The sequence below is a fragment of the Drosophila yakuba genome, chromosome 3L (genome assembly GCF_016746365.2).
Source record: "Drosophila yakuba strain Tai18E2 chromosome 3L, Prin_Dyak_Tai18E2_2.1, whole genome shotgun sequence".
Classification (NCBI taxonomy): Eukaryota; Metazoa; Arthropoda; class Insecta; order Diptera; family Drosophilidae; genus Drosophila; species Drosophila yakuba.
Window position 1 is genome coordinate 24819927 of NC_052529.2, and position 18606 is coordinate 24838532.

At 42.5% G+C, this 18606-nt stretch overlaps 1 protein-coding gene across 1 annotated transcript; it reads right to left on the reverse strand.

Annotated features, from left to right (window-relative positions):
* Positions 1-8394: 8394 nt before the first annotated feature.
* On the reverse strand, positions 8395-10100 carry LOC122319593. Its single transcript, XM_043207056.1, has 2 exons — positions 9955-10100; positions 8395-9775 (listed from the first exon to the last, which is right to left on the reverse strand). Exons 1-2 carry the CDS (start codon positions 10098-10100, stop codon positions 8395-8397), a joined length of 1527 nt encoding a protein of 508 aa, XP_043062991.1.
* Between the last annotated feature and the right edge of the window lie 8506 nt (positions 10101-18606).

Here is an 18606-nt window from a genome sequence, read left to right on the forward strand (position 1 = left end):
GTAAAATATGTAAATTAAAACTAAAACAGATATGAAGATTATTAGTATGTTTCTGTAAATTGTGTTACTCTTATTGTTTAACAAAATCATTTCCTTAATTTCTATGTGTGACATTGGTTCGATTTTTGTTCAGTAAATATTACATTTGTGTATTGTTGAATACTATTAGATATTGTAATTTGTTTTAATTCTGCTGTGCAGTTGGATATTTTTATAATTTTATTATTTTCGATATAAATCTCTTGACCGTTACAATTGTGATAAAGTTTTTCTCTGGTCATATTCCAGGTTATAAGTATATTTGGTTTAATGTATTGAATATAGGATTGTTTACGATATTTTTGAAAAGTACAAGTTGGTGTTTCGTGTTTTATTATGTTAGCTATGCAATGGTCTTTGACAATATTCTTTGTTAGTGTATTTAGAACGTAGTTGTTATGTGAGTAGAATTTGCCTTCAATATTTTCCTTAATAATTTGGCCATTATTGTCGGGGTAAGGTGCAATGATGAAAGTTGGTCGTTCAATTGAATTCATGGGAATGTGGGACATTAGGAATATTTCATTAGTAGGTACGTTATACCAAGCGGAAGTTTTTATGTTTATCAGTTTTTTGTAATTAATGTTGCCAATATTTTCATGTTTTAGTAGTTTAGGATTAAATATTCCTAGTCGTGTTAGTTGTGAACCCATTTCAATGTCTTCATATATTCGGTAAAATGTTCAATATTAAATATTAATAGATTCAATTTTTCTTCCTTTTTCAAAGAATTGGACTGGTTATAAATTATTTCTATGCCATTATTGAGACTGTCAATAACGTGGTTTAGAGTGCTGACCTGTACTGTGTCTTGTGATAGAGTCGAAATTTGTTGTTCAATATGTTGTCTGTCGTCTTCGTCTAGTGTGCCAAAAAGATATCTTAATGTGGAACTGTATTGTTCCAGATTCAAACAAGATAAATCCTTGATTGTTTTCTATTGGGTTGATTTCGATTGTTCCTGCGACACAAACTGTCGCAATACAAGTTATTATGGTGATTATGAGTCCGATGATTGGGAGGTGTCGGTTTGCTGCAAGTATTTGCTGTCATTAACTTTCTTTTTCTTTTTAAATTTGCTTTTATAATGAATAACGTTTTGACCTCTATTATTTTCATTATAATGTTTTCCGTCTAATTGTTCTATTCTGCCTGTTTTTCTAAAGGGATTCTTTGATTTTGCGCGTGTTAAGGGTGATTTTTGATTTTCATTTCTTTAATCATCTGGGTATCATAAGTAGGTGTGTCTGCGTAAAGAAGGATGTTAGCCGGTATCTGTCCGGTTGTGTTATGTTTAGTCTTGTGGTTGTTTCGTGTTTCTTTATTTTCTCTATTGTTTTCAGTATTGATAATTCTGATTTTTTCATTTATGGTTTTATGAAGGCGTTCTATGTCTGCTATTCCTGTTTTACTTGTGGTAATATCTATTTGTATGTCTTCGTTGTTTAGCCAAGTTTTTAAAGAAGTGCTTATAAACGCGGAGTCCTTGTCTGCTTTAATTTTCTGTGGTTTTCCCATGTCGTTAAAAATTCTAGTAAGGGCTCGTTTTGCCTCTAACCAATCTCTACTGTTTGTTTTAATAAGTGAAGCAAATTTTGAATAAACGTCTATACAAGATAAATACTGTTCGTTGTCAATAGCATAAAAGTCAATAACATACATTTGACATAAAAGCCAATAACATATATTTCGCGTGGGTTATTTGTCTCTGGAGTTATTTCGAAAACTAGTTTTGTTGGTCTATGTTCTGTCTTTGCAAGGTTACAGACTTCACAATCATTGATAATGTTTTGAATTAGTTTATTATAATCGGGAAAAAAGTGAGTTTCTTTAAATAATCGTATCATTTTTTCAATACCAGGGTGTAACAATTTAGAATGTTGAGTAATAATGAATTCTTTAAATTCAGGATAAGATTTTATGTCTTTTAACATTATGATACTTTTCAGAATTTTCACGTTACTATGTGGGTTAATGGTTTCTCGATATGCTTTTTGAAAAACTAAAAAGTCTTTATCGTTTTCCAGGTAAATAACACTGCTATTATTTAAGAAGTATTTAATAAGGATATCTTTTGCTTTTGTCAGGGTCATGTCAGTGTATTTGATGGTCAGTTTTAGTTTGGAAAAGTATTTCGTTGTCTCTACTTGGTCTACGCTATTTTTTATAAATTCAATTTGTCTTGCAAAATAGTTTATGGGTTTTTCTGTAATTTCAATGTAGGTTTCGTTGCTTCCTGATGAACTGTGTATTGTTGCTGCTGTTGAAATATTTTCTTCTTCGCCTACCATGTTTTCTTCAATTTTGACTCGAGATAAAGCGTCTGCTACATGATTAAGTTTACCTTCTAAATATTTGATTTTGAAATTATATTCGCTAAGTCTAATTCGCCAACGTTGTAGTTTTATGTTAGGCTCTTTAATATTATTTAGCCAAACAAGGGGTTTGTGATCGCTCAAAATCTCAAAGGGGACTCCATATAAATATGGGCGGAAATATTTGGTTGCCCAAACGATTGCTAGTAGTTCTTTTTCAATAGTGCTATAATTTTGTTCATGATCATTTAATGTTCTACTTGCAAAGCTTACTGGCTTATTGTCTTGTGATAACACGGCTCCTATGGCGAAATTGCTAGCGTCAGTAGTGACTTGAAATGTTTTTGTGAAATCAGGGCAAATCAAAATTGGGTCGTTCATTATGAGTGTTTTCAATTTTTCAAATGATTTATTGTATTCTTCGTTTCTTGTGTCTATTTTAGCTCCTTTTTTTAGAAATATTGTCAGAGGTTTTGCAATCTTTGCAAAGTCTGGAATGAACTTACGGTAGTATCCCCATAAGCCTAAGAAATATTTGATTTCTTTTGATGTCTTTGGGAGAGGAAATTTTTCGATTGCCTTAACTTTCTCTTTATTAGGTCGTATGCCTTCTGGACTTATAATATGACCTAAGAAATTTGTTTGCTTTTTTAAAAATTCGCATTTGTCCAATTGGAGTTTAAGATTGGATTCTTTAAGTTTCTCAAAAACCTTCGTCAGTGAGTTTAGGTGTTCGTTCAGAGATGTTGAATAGATGATCACATCATCTAAATAAACAAGGCAATGCTTATTTATGAGGTCTTTTAGGACGTAATTCATGCACCGTTGGAAGGTTGCAGGAGCATTTTTTAAGCCAAATGGCATGCGAGTGTACTCATAGTGACCGCGTTTGGTCGTAAACGCCGTTTTTGGTATAGACTTAGGGTCCATTTCGATTTGATGAAAGCCTTTTGCTAAGTCAATTGTAGTAAAATACTGGCATTTTCCTAATTTGCCTAGTATTTCGTCCATGTTAGGAATCGGAAATTTATCATTTATTGTTATTTCATTTAGATTTCGATAGTACACGACCAACCTGAATTTCGGTTTGCCAGAGGCATCCATCTTTTTGGGGACAATCCATAATGGACTGCAATAAGGGGAGTCGCATTCGCGTATAATGCCTTGTTTTAACATTTCCTCAATTTGTTTATTTACTTCTGCTTCGTAGGAAAACGTGTACGAGTATGGTCTTTTGTAAACTGGGTTTTCATGAGAGGTTTTTATATCGTGACGTATTATACTTGTGAATGTAAGGTTTTCATTTTTGGAATATTGAGTGTCATTGAACTCCTTTAATAAATTTGTAAGTCTGTATTTTTCCTCACTATTTAAATGTTCTAGTCTGTATGTGTGTTCTGAGTCTATGTTGTTGTCCATGGCATAGTTTATTTCTGATGTAAAGTTGTTTTCTTGTAAGAGTGCATTAAAGTTTTTTGAAGAGTTCTCATCACATGGATCTAATTCTTTGTGAATGAATGTTCTTTCGTTAATTATTGTTTCTTTCCGAGAGTAGTCTATTAAACCGTTATTCTCCATTAGTATTTTTCTTCCTAACAGAATATCATAATAAGGTGAAAATGAATGAATATAGAATTTTTGCGATTGTTGAAAAAGACCGTTGGCTGGAAGGTCTACATATTTATTTAATTTAGAATAGCCTGTCATACTTCGGACAGTATTTGCTTATCTTTAACTTGAAGATTGAAAAAGTTTGAGCTCATCAAGTTTATCGAAGAGCCAGTATCAACTATGCATCTATATCTGTGGTTATTAAACATGATTTCTATGTATTGGTGGGATCCCAGGCTGGTATTGGAAAATTTTCAACTTGTTGATATTGCTGATCTGTAAACAATTCTGTCTGAGTATTCTGTAATTGATCTTCGTGGAACTGCTCGTCGTTATTAATGTAGTGTTCAGTTTCGTTATCGTAATCTAATTCGTGCTGGTGAAAATTTTCATTTGTCTGCATTCGCGATTGTTCGCTGCTTTCTCTAAAACGCTTATTTGGCACTCTTGGTTGTTGGGGGGGCTGATAGTAGTTTCGGGTGTTGTTTTGACGGTCCTGAAGTAAGTCTGTTCTGAATCCGTTGTATAAATTTCTGTACTGATTAAGTTGCTGTTGTCTGGTCGGAGGAATTTGTCTAAAAGGGGTTTGATTGTTTACGTTAGTGTTTTGGGTCTGTGTGGGATTTAATGGAATAAAGGGGCGAATGAATCGTTGGTTGGGGTGAGTGTTTTTGATGTGGTTAATGTTTGTTTGTTTATAGGTGTTAGGTGAATTTGAGTTAAATTTTGGCTGACTATCGAATGTTTTTGAAATTGGGTCTTCGTATAGACCTTCTTGTTGGGCGGTTTGCTTTAGTTTTTGAACGGTTGAAATGTCATACCTCGCTAAGGTCATGAACAACCTATCGGGGAGTGAGCGTTGAATTGTATTTTTTATTGTGGTTGCCATTGCTTGTGTATAAACCACCATATTATTTCGGTCATTCTCTAATGCTAACTTATTTATAATTACTCTGGACTTATCTTCTAATTGTTCACAGAATAGACGTAAGTTACCCTTAAAAGATGTCCGATATAGTCTTTCTAGTAGATCCTCCAGGGGCGTCTGAGTCTTGAATTCCGTGATTAGGGCGTCTCTTAAAGATGTCCATTCGTTGTGCATTCCAAATTGGGTAACCTTTTCCGCATCTCCGAAAACTTGAAGTTCGATGGCTCCAAATATAACCGCCTTCTGTCGAGCGTCGTTTGAAGGGTATAAGTTCAACAGGTATTCGATACGTCTGATGAACGAGCTGAGATTCGTTGGGTCTCCAGAGAATTTCGGTACTTGGCGTATTTGCCGAAGTAATTGAGCAATATTTTCCGCTGGTAATTCCATTTTAGTTTTATTTATAAGTTAGTTTCTGTTCTTGTTCACAGACTGCTGCAGTATGTCGAGACTTATGCCTTAAGTGAACTGCACTGTTTTAACTTTTTATTGTTTTATACAATAGTAGCGGTCGCACTTTTGATTTTAGTGGGCTACTGTTTTTGTTCACTGACTGCTACAGTATGTCGAGACTTATGTCTTAGTGAACTGCACTGTGCGCCTTTTAATTGTATTACACCTTAGTGGAGGTCTCACTTCACGTAGCGGTCCACAAAATTAGGTCTTTAAATTAACTCCGATCGCACAGGTTCTTGTGCGGATACCGATTTTAGTCACTTTAAACGAACCGAAATCACTTTGTTGCGGCCAATTCGCGGGTACAATCAGAAAAGGTTACTTGGTCGTACAAGTTTCCTCTTTTGACTAGATTGTCAAAGGATAACGAGTTTACTAGGACTTTTTTCAGTATCCTACCGACTGCGCCAATAAACTTTTTTGGTGATAGATTTAATGAAAAAAAATATATTTTCCTTTTTATTATCTTTATTTGAATAAGTTTCACCAGAGGTCAGTTAAGAACTAATTTACAAAGGTATTCTTTCGGCCCAGCAAACCTTTTAAAGAGGATTAACATAAGCCTTTTAAGTTCTACTTAGCTTTATATGTCAAGCTTAACAGATCATTAATCTCGTTACCGTTAAGCGGTTCGTATCTTGGGGGAATGTTATTTATGAGGCTTTTGGAGAGTGAAGCTTTCCAAAAGATCGGCTTTAGCTTTTTTATATGAAGAGTGAATATGTCGTATGAAGAAATGAATATGTCACTAAATATACTTTAAATGTTCGGAAACGCTTCCTTCTGCCTGTTACATACTTTTCAACGAATCTAGTATACCCTTTTACTCTACGAGTAACGGGTATAAAAAAACACGGTTGGTTTTGCCAAAAAACCTTTTGTCACGCCCACAAACCGCCACAAACTATCAGTGTTGAAGACTCTCCTTCGCACTTCTACTAGCTGAGTAAGGGGTATCAGATAGTCGGGGAACTCGACTATAGCGTTCTCTCTTGCTTATGTATTATTAAACGTTTTATTAATTCCAATAAAGGAAGAACTAGAGCCTTTGGATTATCACTAAGTTGGACAATGGACTTTGAAGTTGAAGTGGGCTTTAGTAAAGCTATCGCAATTGATAGCGTATTCAGTACTGAACTAACTCATGGAGAAATGTCTGCGCTTATATAGGTAGATTTGGATAGTTTAAAAGCGAAGGTTAAGAGAATTAAGTTATAAATGTCTATTCTCTCGTGAAGAGAGAAGCTCCCGAAAAATAGGAGTAATTGGAGAATCCTGAGACGGTTGGGGTGTTGTGGGTGTAGAAAGAATGTTACTTCCCCATCCTTTAGAAATAAGCCTGTCCTCAGGCGCTTAGATTAGGGTACAATACAGGGGTTTTGGGGGGTACAATATGGTATGTTTCAGGACAATTAACTTTTGGGGTATAGTCTTGTATTTATAGGTAAATAACAATAATGCACTAATAACAATTATGATTATGATCTTGTAAGTGTTATTATTTGTGTTGTTCGATTATTTCATTTGTCTGAATGTATTCGAGTGGTTTAAGTTTTTATACATTATTGTTTACATAGATAGTTTGAGTATAGTCTAACATTGTGTTGCTAATTAATATTTATTTTATATGAACAGAACAATTAAATTCTTTTATCATGTTATTGCCTTCTATTATAGTTTCTCTATTGATACAATTTTGGTTTAGAATAGTTTTGGGTAGGTTCCAAGTTGTAATTATATTTGGCTCTAGATATTTTATTTCAAAATCAGAATGTGTTTTACTGTATCTACATTGTGTTGGGACCTGGTTTAGTATACCAGTTAAACATTTATTTATAACGATGCTTTGAGAACTTGCCGTGTATGTTTTAATATTGAGTACAAAATATTTGTCGTGTAGTGTTTTGGTTAGTATGTTACATTTTTTCGTCTGGGTATTGTATTATTTCCAAAACTTTGATTATGTCTATTGGAATATGGGATATTATCAGAATTTCGTTAAGCCAATTTGTAGTTTTGATTCTAAGAAGTTTTTCAGAATTGACGTGGATTATTGAATCATGTTTTAAAAGTTTTGGATTAAAGATACCTAAGCGTGTCAGTTGCAAACCAAGTTCTATGTCTTCAATGTATTCACTGAATTGTTGTAAGTTGAAAATTATTAAAGCTATAATTTGTTCTTCTTCAAAGTTATAATTTAAATGATTAGTCACTTCGATTCCTTTATTAATGACTTCTATTACGTGGTTGAGTTCGCTTATTTGTACATTTTTTTTTTTGTGATGTCGGCTATTTGTTGTTGTAATTCTTCTATACCTTCTTGATCTAGGGTACCGAATAAGTATTTGTAAATTCTTTCCATAAAGTTAACAAGGCCGCGTTTACTACGTTTTACAATTATTATACCGTTCATTTCTCTGTTAAGTTTTTCTACTAGATACTGAATTTGTGGTAAGTTATTAAAAGGTTGAGTTTGTTTGATAAGTTCTTCATAAGTATTTTCTGTCTTAGTTAAGTTAATAGATATGTATTGATATTCGTGGTTATCGTCTTGTCTATTTTCATTGAGTTTGTCAATTTTGTTTACTTTATTTTATTGAGTGTCGTAGGTAAGGGTTCCTGCAAAAATGAAGAAGTCAGCTGGAGTTTGACCAGTTGTGTTATGTTTTGTTTTGTGATTGTATATGTTCATAAATAAACCGCCAGTGGTACTGTTTATTTTGATTTATTGGTTAATTGCAGACACTTAATATTAATTATTTCGACACCGATGCGTACGTTTGCTTGTAGATCAAAAATGTGACTGACTTAAGCTTTGGCTGTACTCACGCCATACGATTGAACTAACATAAGACGTAAACAAGTTACAGTTAGAAGAAATTAGAAGTTTGGAAAAGTACTGGGCAAGCTCGAGGACAATTACATTGATTCCGCTGATAAGCTCCGCTGCAGCTGCAGACAAATGCAAATGTAAATGTAAACAGAGAAATGTAAATGTCGCGCGGTGTCTCGTTCCCAAACATACCGGCCCCCCTGAACGGTTGTTCAGCAGAGAGGCAGTACAGCGATTTTGGCAATTGGCCGTTTGTATAATCCGTGAGCAGTCTTTACTGTAACGACTCGGACCTTGTTGTCGATTCCTGCGTGCACAGCGGTGATGCGGCCAAGAATCCATTTAGAGGGCGGTAGATTGGGCTCCTTGAGTACTACCAGTGTGTCGATCTTCAGATTCTCGGTTTCCAGATGCCACTTTGTCCGCTCATGAAGAGATGTCAGGTATTCCATATGCCACCTTTTCCAAAAGCCTTGAACCATGGCTTGCAGCTGGTTCCACCTCTCCAATCGATTGACTTGCATATCCAGACGACAGGGTTCAGGCAATGCAGTATACGGAGATCCAGTCAAAAAATGAACAGGCGTCAGTGGATCCAAAGAATTATCCCCAGTTGGGCACAGCGGGCGTGAATTCAGGATAGCTTCAATTTGGGTCAGGACAGTAGAGAGCTCCTCAAACGTTAAAGCCTTTGATCCAAGTATCCGTTTCATATGGAGTTTAATTGAGCGAACTCCAGCTTCCCACATCCCTCCAAAATGGGGAGCAGACGGGGGTATAAAGTGCCAAGAAATCCCTTCATTGGCAAAGAATCCTGCTAGTTCCTCATCTTTGGCTTGTTGAATGGCCAGACGTCTCATGTCATCCAAAGTTCGCTTGCCTCCATGAAATGTAGTTCCGTTGTCCGAATACAGGTCAGTAGGCTTCGCTCGGCGGGCAATGAATCGTTGAAAGGCTGCGATGAAAGCCTGTGTAGTTAGCTCACTAACAACCTCGATGTGAAGTGCCTTTGTAGTGAGGCACACGAAAATAGAAAACCATGCCTTTCCGATGCGTGGAGTTCTTCCTTTTGATTCCTTGATTGCGATCGGTCCAGCGTAGTCCAGTCCTGTGTGTTGAAAGCAGCGGTTAGCTTGAACTCGAGGAATTGGTAGCTCTCCCATGATCTGGTTGCTTGTGCCCTTTCGTTGAAGAAAACAGGATTTGCATTGGAAGACTGCCTTTCTGACGAGATTGCGGGCTCCCAGAATCCAGTACTGCTGACGAAGATTGGTGAACGTTGCATCAACTGTGTGCAGATAGGAGACATGAAAATGTCGAACCAGCAGTCCAGCTAGTGGTGTATCTTTAGGTATCAGAATCGGGTGCTTGGCGTTGTAGTTGAGTGTAGATTGCTCGATTCTCCCACCGACTCGCATTACTCCAAAATCATCCAGAAACGGAGAAAACCGGATAAGATGCGATTTAGCGTTAAGCTGGCGTCGATTCTCTAGCTGCGCATATTCTCTGGCAAAGGATTTTTGTTGCACATGTCGAATAAGTCGGCGCTGTGCGTCCAGCAACTCTTCAGACGTAAGGAATGTTGCCGAATTCCTATGATGAGATCGAAGAGTGTGAATAAAGCGATGACAGTAGCTAGATACCCTTATAAGACGCGTCCAGGTTGAGAATTTGTGGATGAGTAACTCGTGTATACTTTCATCAGGAAAGTTATGTAGAGTCGTGGGCTTTATGGCTCGTTCTTCGGTGTTGACCTCGAAACTTGAAGATACGCTGAACTTGCTTGTAGAAGGTGGCCACTAAGAGGTGGGTGTGGCCAGCCAGGACGGACCTTTCCACCACAGTCGATGCTCCAGAAGCTTTGACGGATGAAGTCCTCGGGAAGCACAATCAGCAGGATTGTCTTCCGTGCGAACATGGTTCCAGCAGCTACGGGGAAAGTCGCTCAATATCTCAGAAGTTCGGTTGCAGACGTAGGTGTTCCACCGTCGAGGGGGAGCTGAAAGCCAGTGTAGCACAATTTCTGAATCTGTCCAGCAGCTCGTGCTGAAAATAGGAATTGCTTTGACAATAGACAGCAATCGAGATAGAAGTAACGCAGCGCTTAGCTCCAAACGTGGAATTGATACGGGCTTGATCGGGGCCACCCGTGTTTTGGCGGCAACTAGAGTTACTTGAAAGCTGCATCCATCTGCTACTCGAGCGTAAACTACCGCACCATAGGCGTGCGAGGATGCGTCGCCGAATCCGTGTAGTTGAACATCTCGAAATGGTGACGCAATATACCGTGGTACTTGGCATTGCGTAAGTGCTGGCAAATCCTCTACTAAGGCTCTCCAGCGCGTACGTAGACTTTCAGGAATGGGGTCGTCCCACTGCAGGACACTTGTACAGCTTTCTTGGAAGATTAGCTTGAGTAGAACTGTCCAAGCGGATCATAAATTCTTGATAGCTGAGACAAGAGTTCTCTTTTCGTCGGAGAAATGGTCGCATCGCATCCCTTTAGGTTGAGATACAGAACGTCCTTCCCAGGGTTCCATTGGATACCAAGAACTTTGACAGGTGAATCCGCAGCTGATTTGTTGAGGAGCTGGATAGGTTCAAAACATCTATCTTCCTCTGGTAATGATTTCAGAAGACGCCAACTATTAGAACTCTATTTGCGTAGCTTGAATTTTCCCTTATCCAAGAGGGCTATAAGTTCGTCCTTGAGAATCATAAGCTCCTCGAATGTGTTGGCGCCTGTAGGGATATCGTCCACATAGGCATCGTGCAGAAGAGCGTGAGCTGCTGCAGGGTATTCATGGCCATGATCGTCGGCAAGTTGCTTTAGAACTCGAACAGCCAGAAATGGTGACGGTGCCAATCCGTAGGTAACCGTCAGCAGGCGAAAATGAAGCAGAGGTTCATTCTCAGTCTTCCGCCAAACAATGCGCTGATAATTGGTGTGTGGCTTAAAGATTTTAATGCCTCGAAACATCTTTTCGACATCTGCGCATAAAACATATTGGTGCTGCCGGAAGCGTAGACAAACGCCAAGAAGATCGCGTTGAATCGGTGGACCAATATGTAGTCTGTCATTGAGCGATACTCCAGAGCTGTCCTTTCCTGATCCATCCAAAACTACACGACGTTTGGTAGTCAGACTGTCCAGTTTGATGACAGCGTGGTGCGGCAAATAGAAGCAGGTGTCTGGGGACTCCTCAACCTGAGCCGAGGTCAGTTGTTCCATATGTCCACGTTGCAAGTAGTCGTCCAGGAAGGCTTCGTACTGCTGCTTCAATTCTGGATGCCGACGAAATTTGCGTTCCAGCGAGAAGAAGCGATTGATGGCCTGTGGCAAGGTCGAATCAATAGGCGGTGCCTTCTCCTTGAAGGGATACTCGACGACGTACACCCCGTCCGTTGAGCGCTTGTGTGTGGCAGCAAAATGACGCTCTGTGGGATCGCTGGCGTCCAGGAGAGCCTGGTTAGGCTGAATGCTGTCCATCTCCATGAATGAACGGACCATCGTGTCTAGGTCCGCGTGATGAGTAACCGCAGAAGTAGGGTAATCATTGAATGCAGAGTAAGAGCCTGCAAGAATCCAACCAAATACAGTATTGAGAGCGATAGGAAAGCCGTTACCAAAGTGTTTCCGATCTCCTGTGTATAGAGACCAAAGTTGATCCGATCCAACAATGACATCAATTGCTCCAGGTGTGCAGAACGTTGGGTCTGCCAAAGGAAGCTCGCAGATTTGCCTCCACGTAGAGGATGAGGTGTCAATAACTTGGGCAGGAAGTGATGACGTCAGCGAGTTGAGAATGAACGAGACCAATTCGACAGTTTGGCCCGAATGACGAGAGCGCAGCTTGATATGTGCGCGTCCTCGGGTAACGCCCGCGCTGTTGGCGGCGAGACCGAGAATAGAAATCCGTGCGTGCGTTCGACGCACGCCTATTCGCTGAACAAATGATTCCGATGCCAAGGTTATTGTAGATCCAGTGTCCAGGAGCAGCCTGCAGGTTATAGTATTTCCCCAGGCGTCGATGACGTCAGCAAGGATGGTTGGCAACAGAGTCTGAGAACCAGCCGCCGGAATATTCTCCAGAGTATGATGCGTAAAGTTGTTTTCCGCGGGAGTCTCGCTTCCCAAGGGATGACCTTCTCGAGCTAGCGGTTGATTGTGGCCAATTGTAGATCCCGCATGTGAGACTGCTGGTCGATCGCGGCTGCCAACACTTTGTGACGTTCAGCCGTGCCTCGGGTAGTCAGGGCTGGCCAGGGTCGTCCAGGAAATTTCTTTCTTTCAGGACAGTGGTGCTAGAGAGGAATTCCCGACCCGAGTCCCAGTGATAATGTGTAGAGTTTACCTTAACTAGGCTTAAATCTAGACGCAGTTTATTCATTCAATTTCTGGGTTACAATAATTATATATAAAACTGTACGGGCTCCCTCGGCCTAGGTTCCGGCTTCCGCAGCGAGGCTCTTCGTACCTCGCGTCTCCGTCCGGGGACGCGGTCTTTCCTACGCGGCCGCTCCGAATTTCGTCGAGTACCCTTGAATCAACGTAAGCCTATATTGTGGGACCCCTTAAGTCGGCGTAGAGAATTATATGTCGGACCCTTAAGTCAGCGTAGAGAATTATATGTAGGATCCTTAAGTCAGCATAGAGAATTATACGGACCCTTAAGTCAGCACAGAGAATTATACGGACCCTTAAGTCAGCGTAGATACGTAATTCGGACCCTTAAGTCAGCGTAGATACGTAATTTGGACCCTTAAGTCAGCACAGAGAATTATACGGACCCTTAAGTCAGCGTAGATACGTAATTCGGACCCTTAAGTCAGCGTAGATACGTAATTTGGACCCTTAAGTCAGCACAGAGAATTATACGGACCCTTAAGTCAGCACAGAGAATTATACGGACTCTTAAGTCAGCGTAGATACGTAATTCGGACCCTTAAGTCAGCACAGAGAATTATACGTAGGGGGTTGATCTTACTCTCCAATAGTTACCACTCGTCGATCCTGTCCTGATCCTGCTGCTTTCCCGCTCGCTGGTGACTTCCACTGACTGACTATTCTGAGGCCAGCCGCCCGCTTTATATAGCCCGTGGCTTAGTGTACCCGTATGTCCGTATGTTCGAATTGCCCGACTTAGTGTGGCCGGGTTTCGGGATTGGTGTGCCCCTCTAGTTATTTGGGCGCGCTTGCGCGCCTTGTTTGAATCTGGCCTTGTTTATGATTATGTTATGGTTTTATCTATTATGTATTATGCCTTATTTATTATGTTTTATTTATTATGTCTCATGTATTCGGTATTATTTATTATTTATTATGTATTATTTATTATGACTTGTTTATTATGAATTATTTATTATGAATTATGTTATTGTATTGAATTATTTAGTATGTATTATGAAGTATTTATTATGTTTTATTTATTGTTTGTTATTTATTATTATTATTATTATTTATTATTGTGCGCGGCCGCGTCACACTCCCCCCTCCTTTGGGAAGTGACGCTTCACCGTCACATAATTTCCCCGGTTGGATGTGATGCGCCAATACCTTTCTCCGTCTTTTTGGATCCATCGCCGTTGGGTCCTTTTTGGTTTGTTCGCCAGGTTCGCCCTAATCTTCGCCAGTATTTCCTTCGATAACCCGGCTCCGGTTGGCACTGTCCACCCCAACTCGTTGGTGGTCTCTGTGTGGAGCTCCAGGATATCTCTGTCCGGCGACGCTGATTCCACGGCTCTCGTCTTTTCGGCCCTCCGGGTTGGCGGAGTGCCCGCTGCTACCCTGCTCATACCTGTCGTCGGTGTACGGGTCTGTGCTTGCTGATTCAGCGCCCACCGTTCGCCTGGCTCCCGGCTTCTCCTCGGGTGTTCCCCTCCAGCCCTCGGGAGGTGCGCCACTCTGGTCCGGCCCATTCGGACGTTTCCCGTCATCGCCTGGGCCCTTCCTTCCTGGCTCATCCCCCTCGGGTCTGCTCCGCCAGTGGTTCCCGTTGGGTGGTTGGTCACCCCGCTCAGGCCCGGTTGGACGATCTCCTTCTGCGTCGGTGCCTTTGCGGGATGATTCGCCCCCCTCCGGGCTGGTGGTCCCTTGGGTCCTGAGTGATCGCCTGCGCCGCTTCGGCCTCCCTGGACGGTATCCGTCTGCTTGGGAGTCGCCGCGTCGTGCCTCGTCGGTCGCCGAGGAGGTGCCAATTTCGGCGGCGCCGTCCTTTTCCGGACTGTACCGCAGGCAGGTGGTTCGATCAACTTGGTCCTGCTTGTTGCTGCTGCTGCCTTGGTGAGGTTATCCTTATACCTTTTGACGCTGGTCTCGAACTTATCCATTGCTCAGCCGATCGCCTTCTGTGCCTTCGTACGATCCTGGCTCCGCTTATATAGGCCACCGGAGTTGCCTTAGTGTGCCTGCCTTCACTTCTCCTTTTTCCCTCTTTTTTAGTGTGCCCGTTGGTGCTGATCTGATGTATCGTTCTCCTGTTCGAACCCTCTATGATGGTTGTCCGTGCTTATGTGTGGTTTGGTGTCTCCGATATATACTCGTTTTGTCTTTCGTGTTTTCGGGTCCTTGACTGACAGTATTACCGGGGACACAAACCCTACCACTTTCCATGGTCCGTCGTAGTTTGGGGCTAGCTTTGCGTTGAATATGCGTTGGATAAGTGGTGTGTTCTGCACCACACAAGTTCTCCTCTCGATGGTTTCCATTCCCTTTTTCTTAAGTCGTAGTGCCGTCTCTGTTGTTCTGCTGCTTTTTCCATGTGGCCTGCCGCTTCCTTCCTCACGTTTCCTAACCGTTTCCACCTTTCCTCCATGCTTTCCTCTTTCAACTCGGACCCTTCCGTTTCTTTGTCGAACACTGTGTTGGGTATTCGTAGTTCCTTTCCCAGCACTATCTGTGCCGGGCTGTATTTTGTGGACTCCGACGTGCTGCTGTTGAACGCCAGCATTAGTTCTGGTATTTTATTATCCCAGTTTGTCTGGTCCTCGCCTGTTATTTGGGCGATCATTGTTTTTATGGTCCTATTGGTTCTTTCCGTGGGGTTCTCCTGCGGAGTGTAAGGGGCCGTGAATTGCTGTCTTATTCCCCATCTCTCCATCTCTTTCTTTGTTTTGCGTCCGGTGAATTGGACTCCATTGTCTGATATCAGTATTTTCGGAGCTCCATACCGTGTCACTATTCTTTCTCGAAAGACCCGTAGGAATGAGTCTGCCGTCGCCTGTCTGATGGCTGCCAGCTCCACCCATTTTGAGAACTTATCCACCATGACGAGTAGTGTCGTGTTCCCATATTTTGACCGTGGTAACGGTCCTACAAAGTCGACACATACTGTTTCCCAGGGGGCTTCTGCGACCCTGGTCAGCATTTTCCCTGCTGCTTTTTGTTGCTCCACTTTGTACTGCTGGCAACTCTCGCAGCTCCGCACGAACTTCCGCACGTCTTTTGTTAACTGGGGCCAGAAGTACTTGTTTCTTATTCTTCTTGCCGTTTTGAACATTCCCATGTGCCCTGCTTCCGCCTGGCAGTGGTTCTCTGCGAGGATCTGTTGTATCTCCTCTTCAGGCACGCACAGTTTCCATGGGTGTTGGTCCCATCTATCTTTGCTCAGTTTATACAGACGTTTTCCTTCTCTCCGGTATTCTGTGTTTCCTGGGTCCTCCTGTAGCTCCCTATTCTTCCGGTCTATCCAGCTTTCCGTGTTTCTGATCGCCTTTAGTTCCGCCGGTGGGGCTCTAGACAGTGTGTCTGCTACTACATTTAGTTTCCCTTTCCGATATTGCACCTCGAACTGGTATGGCTGGAGTCCCAGTGCCCATCGTGCTATTCTTCCTGCCGGACTCTTGATCGAGTTTAGCCATCTAAGCGCCATATGGTCCGTAACTACTATGAAGTGGTATCCTTCCAGGTACATCTTAAACTTTCCGATGCCCCAATGGATTGCCAAGCATTCCTTTTCCGTTGCGCTGTAGTTTTGCTCTGCCTTACTCAGTTTCCGGCTGGCAAATGATATGACGTGTTCACCGTCCTCTGTTTCCTGGGTCAGTACGGCTCCGATCCCCACGTCGCTGGCGTCTGTCTGCAACTTGAACTGCCTGCTGAAGTCCGGGAATACCAATACCGGTGCTTTTGTCAGGCTCTCCTTTAGGCTGTCGAAGGATTCCTGGTGGCGTTTGTTCCACTCGAATTTTTTCCCTTTTCGGATTAATTCCTGTAGCGGTCCTGCTTGCTCCGTAAATTTTGGTATAAATCTCCTATACCATGATGCCATCCCGAGAAAGCTGTGTACCTCTTTGGTGGTCTTAGGGGCTGGTAGATCCCTAATTGCTTCCACCTTTTCGGGGTCCGTTCGTATGCCCTGGTCGCTTACTACGTGTCCCAGATATTTTAATTCCTTTTGGAAAAATTTGCACTTGTCTGGGTTGATCCGTAGGTTCGCTCGTTGCAATCTGCTGAATACTTCTTTCAGTTTTGCTAGATGCTCTTCCTTGGTTCGTCCTATCACGATTATATCATCCAAGTACGCGAAGGCGAATGGCTCCATCTCTGGTCCGATGATGTTATCCAGTGCTCTCTGGAACGTTGCTGGCGCTGTGGTTAGTCCAAATGGCATTACTGTCCATTGGAACAATCCTCGCCCTGGTACCGTAAACGCCGTATATTGTCTACTTTTCTCTTCCACTGGGATTTGCCAATAGCCCGACTTCAAGTCGATGGTGCTTATAAATTTGGCCTCCCTCAGTTGGTCGAGGATAAAATTCATACGTGGCACAGGGTATGCATCCTTCTCTGTCCTATCGTTCAACAGCCTGTAGTCGATGCACATTCTCCATTCGTTATTCTTTTTTCTTACTAATACCACCGGTGCGCTGTATGGACTTCGTGATCGTTCTATTAGGCCCAGGCTGAGTAATTCGTCTACCTGCTCATCAATTATGGCCTGTTGTTTCGGATTTCTTGGATAATACCTCTGTTTAATAGGTTTTTCGTCCTTGAGGTATATCCTGTGCACTGCTGCGTTGCTGACTCCCTCCATGTTTTCAAATATGCGCTTGTTCTCCTCCAGGAATGTGTCGATTTCCTCTTCGGACGGCTCTCGTAGCGTCGTCGCCTCTCCTTTGTTTCGCCCCTCCTTCCTCCTCTCGTCTTCGACCCCTCGTATCTCCAATTCTAATCCGCCACATCTCAGTGTACTTCCTGCTCCTGCCAGAAAGTCCATCCCTAGTAGGATTCCGCCATCGACGTTCGGTAGGATCATGAATGTTATTTCGAATCTCCGACCCCCGAACTCCACTCTTGCTCCAAATCCTCCGATCGCCTTCCGCCGTGATCCGTCCGCCAGCGATATTTCCGCGTTTATCCTGATCCACTGTCCCTCTCCTCTTAGATCCTGAAACATGTTCCTACTGATCGTGCTTCTCGTTGCTCCGGTGTCTATTATGCCCTTGGCACTCCTACACCCTATTCCGAATTGTGCTACTATTTGGTAGCCGTCGCATCTCATCTCGCCTGTTGCTGGACCTATTCTTCTTGCCTGAGCTGCCAGCTTTACTGGCCCAGGCCTCCTCCGTTTCCCGCCTTAGCTCGGCAACACTCCGTTGTCCTGACTCCGTTTCGTCCGCACGCCCAGCAGAACAGCCTTGGTGGGTTGCCGCATGTGCGGGCCGTATGACCGGTTCCTCCGCATCTCATGCATACCTCTGGTCTTAGTGCCTGTGGTCCTGTTTGTTCGGTCTGTGCTCCCGTTTGTTCAATTTCCTCCACCTCCTCGGCTAGCTTAAGGAACTCCGTTAGCGTTGTGAATCCGTTCCTCCTCGTGTACAGTTTTAGCTTGGTCCTGCAGTTCTTGTATACCCAATCCAGCTTTTCAGCTTCTGACAGTTTCGTGAACCTCATGAGCTTCCTCAGGTTCATCGCGTATTCTCTTACTGGCTCGTTCTCCCTCTGTCTCAACTGAGCTATTTGGGTTTGCACCTGCTCCTCGTGCCTCGGTGGTAAGAAGTACTCTAACAGTTCCGTTCTCAATTGAACCCATGAGTCGATCTTTGTTGGTGTCGTGTTCCACCAATCTATGGCGCTTCCCTCCAGTATAAACGGCATTGTTTGGACCAGCTGATCGTGCCGTAGTCCGTATCCGGTGGCCCACTGCTCCATTTTCTCGAGGAATTCCAGCGGGTTTGTCGTCCCCTGGTATCTGATCCCCCAATTCCGCACTCTATCGATTGTTCCCGTTTCCATTTTTCCTTCCATCTTTGTTTCCTTCCCGTCGTCCATCCTTGTGTTTGTCTCTGTTATCACGATCTCTGGATGTCGGGTGGGGCTTTTCTCCTTCTTATACTTTTCCGCCAGCAGTGTCAGCTTCTTTTTTGTCGCTTCTGTGTGGTCTGTCCTCTTCGAAAAAGCAGCCAATGTTCTCCGTAACTCC

What these genes read in the sequence shown, in the direction of transcription:
- LOC122319593 (XM_043207056.1), bottom strand. Translation starts at nt 10,100, where the DNA reads ATGTTCGCACGGAAGACAATCCTGCTGATTGTGCTTCCCGAGGACTTC. An exon ending in CTTCTACAAGCAAGTTCAGC is followed by an intron (nt 9,776 to 9,954) that starts GTATCTTCAAGT and finishes ATCTCATCATAG; the next exon opens with GAATTCGGCAACATTCCTTA.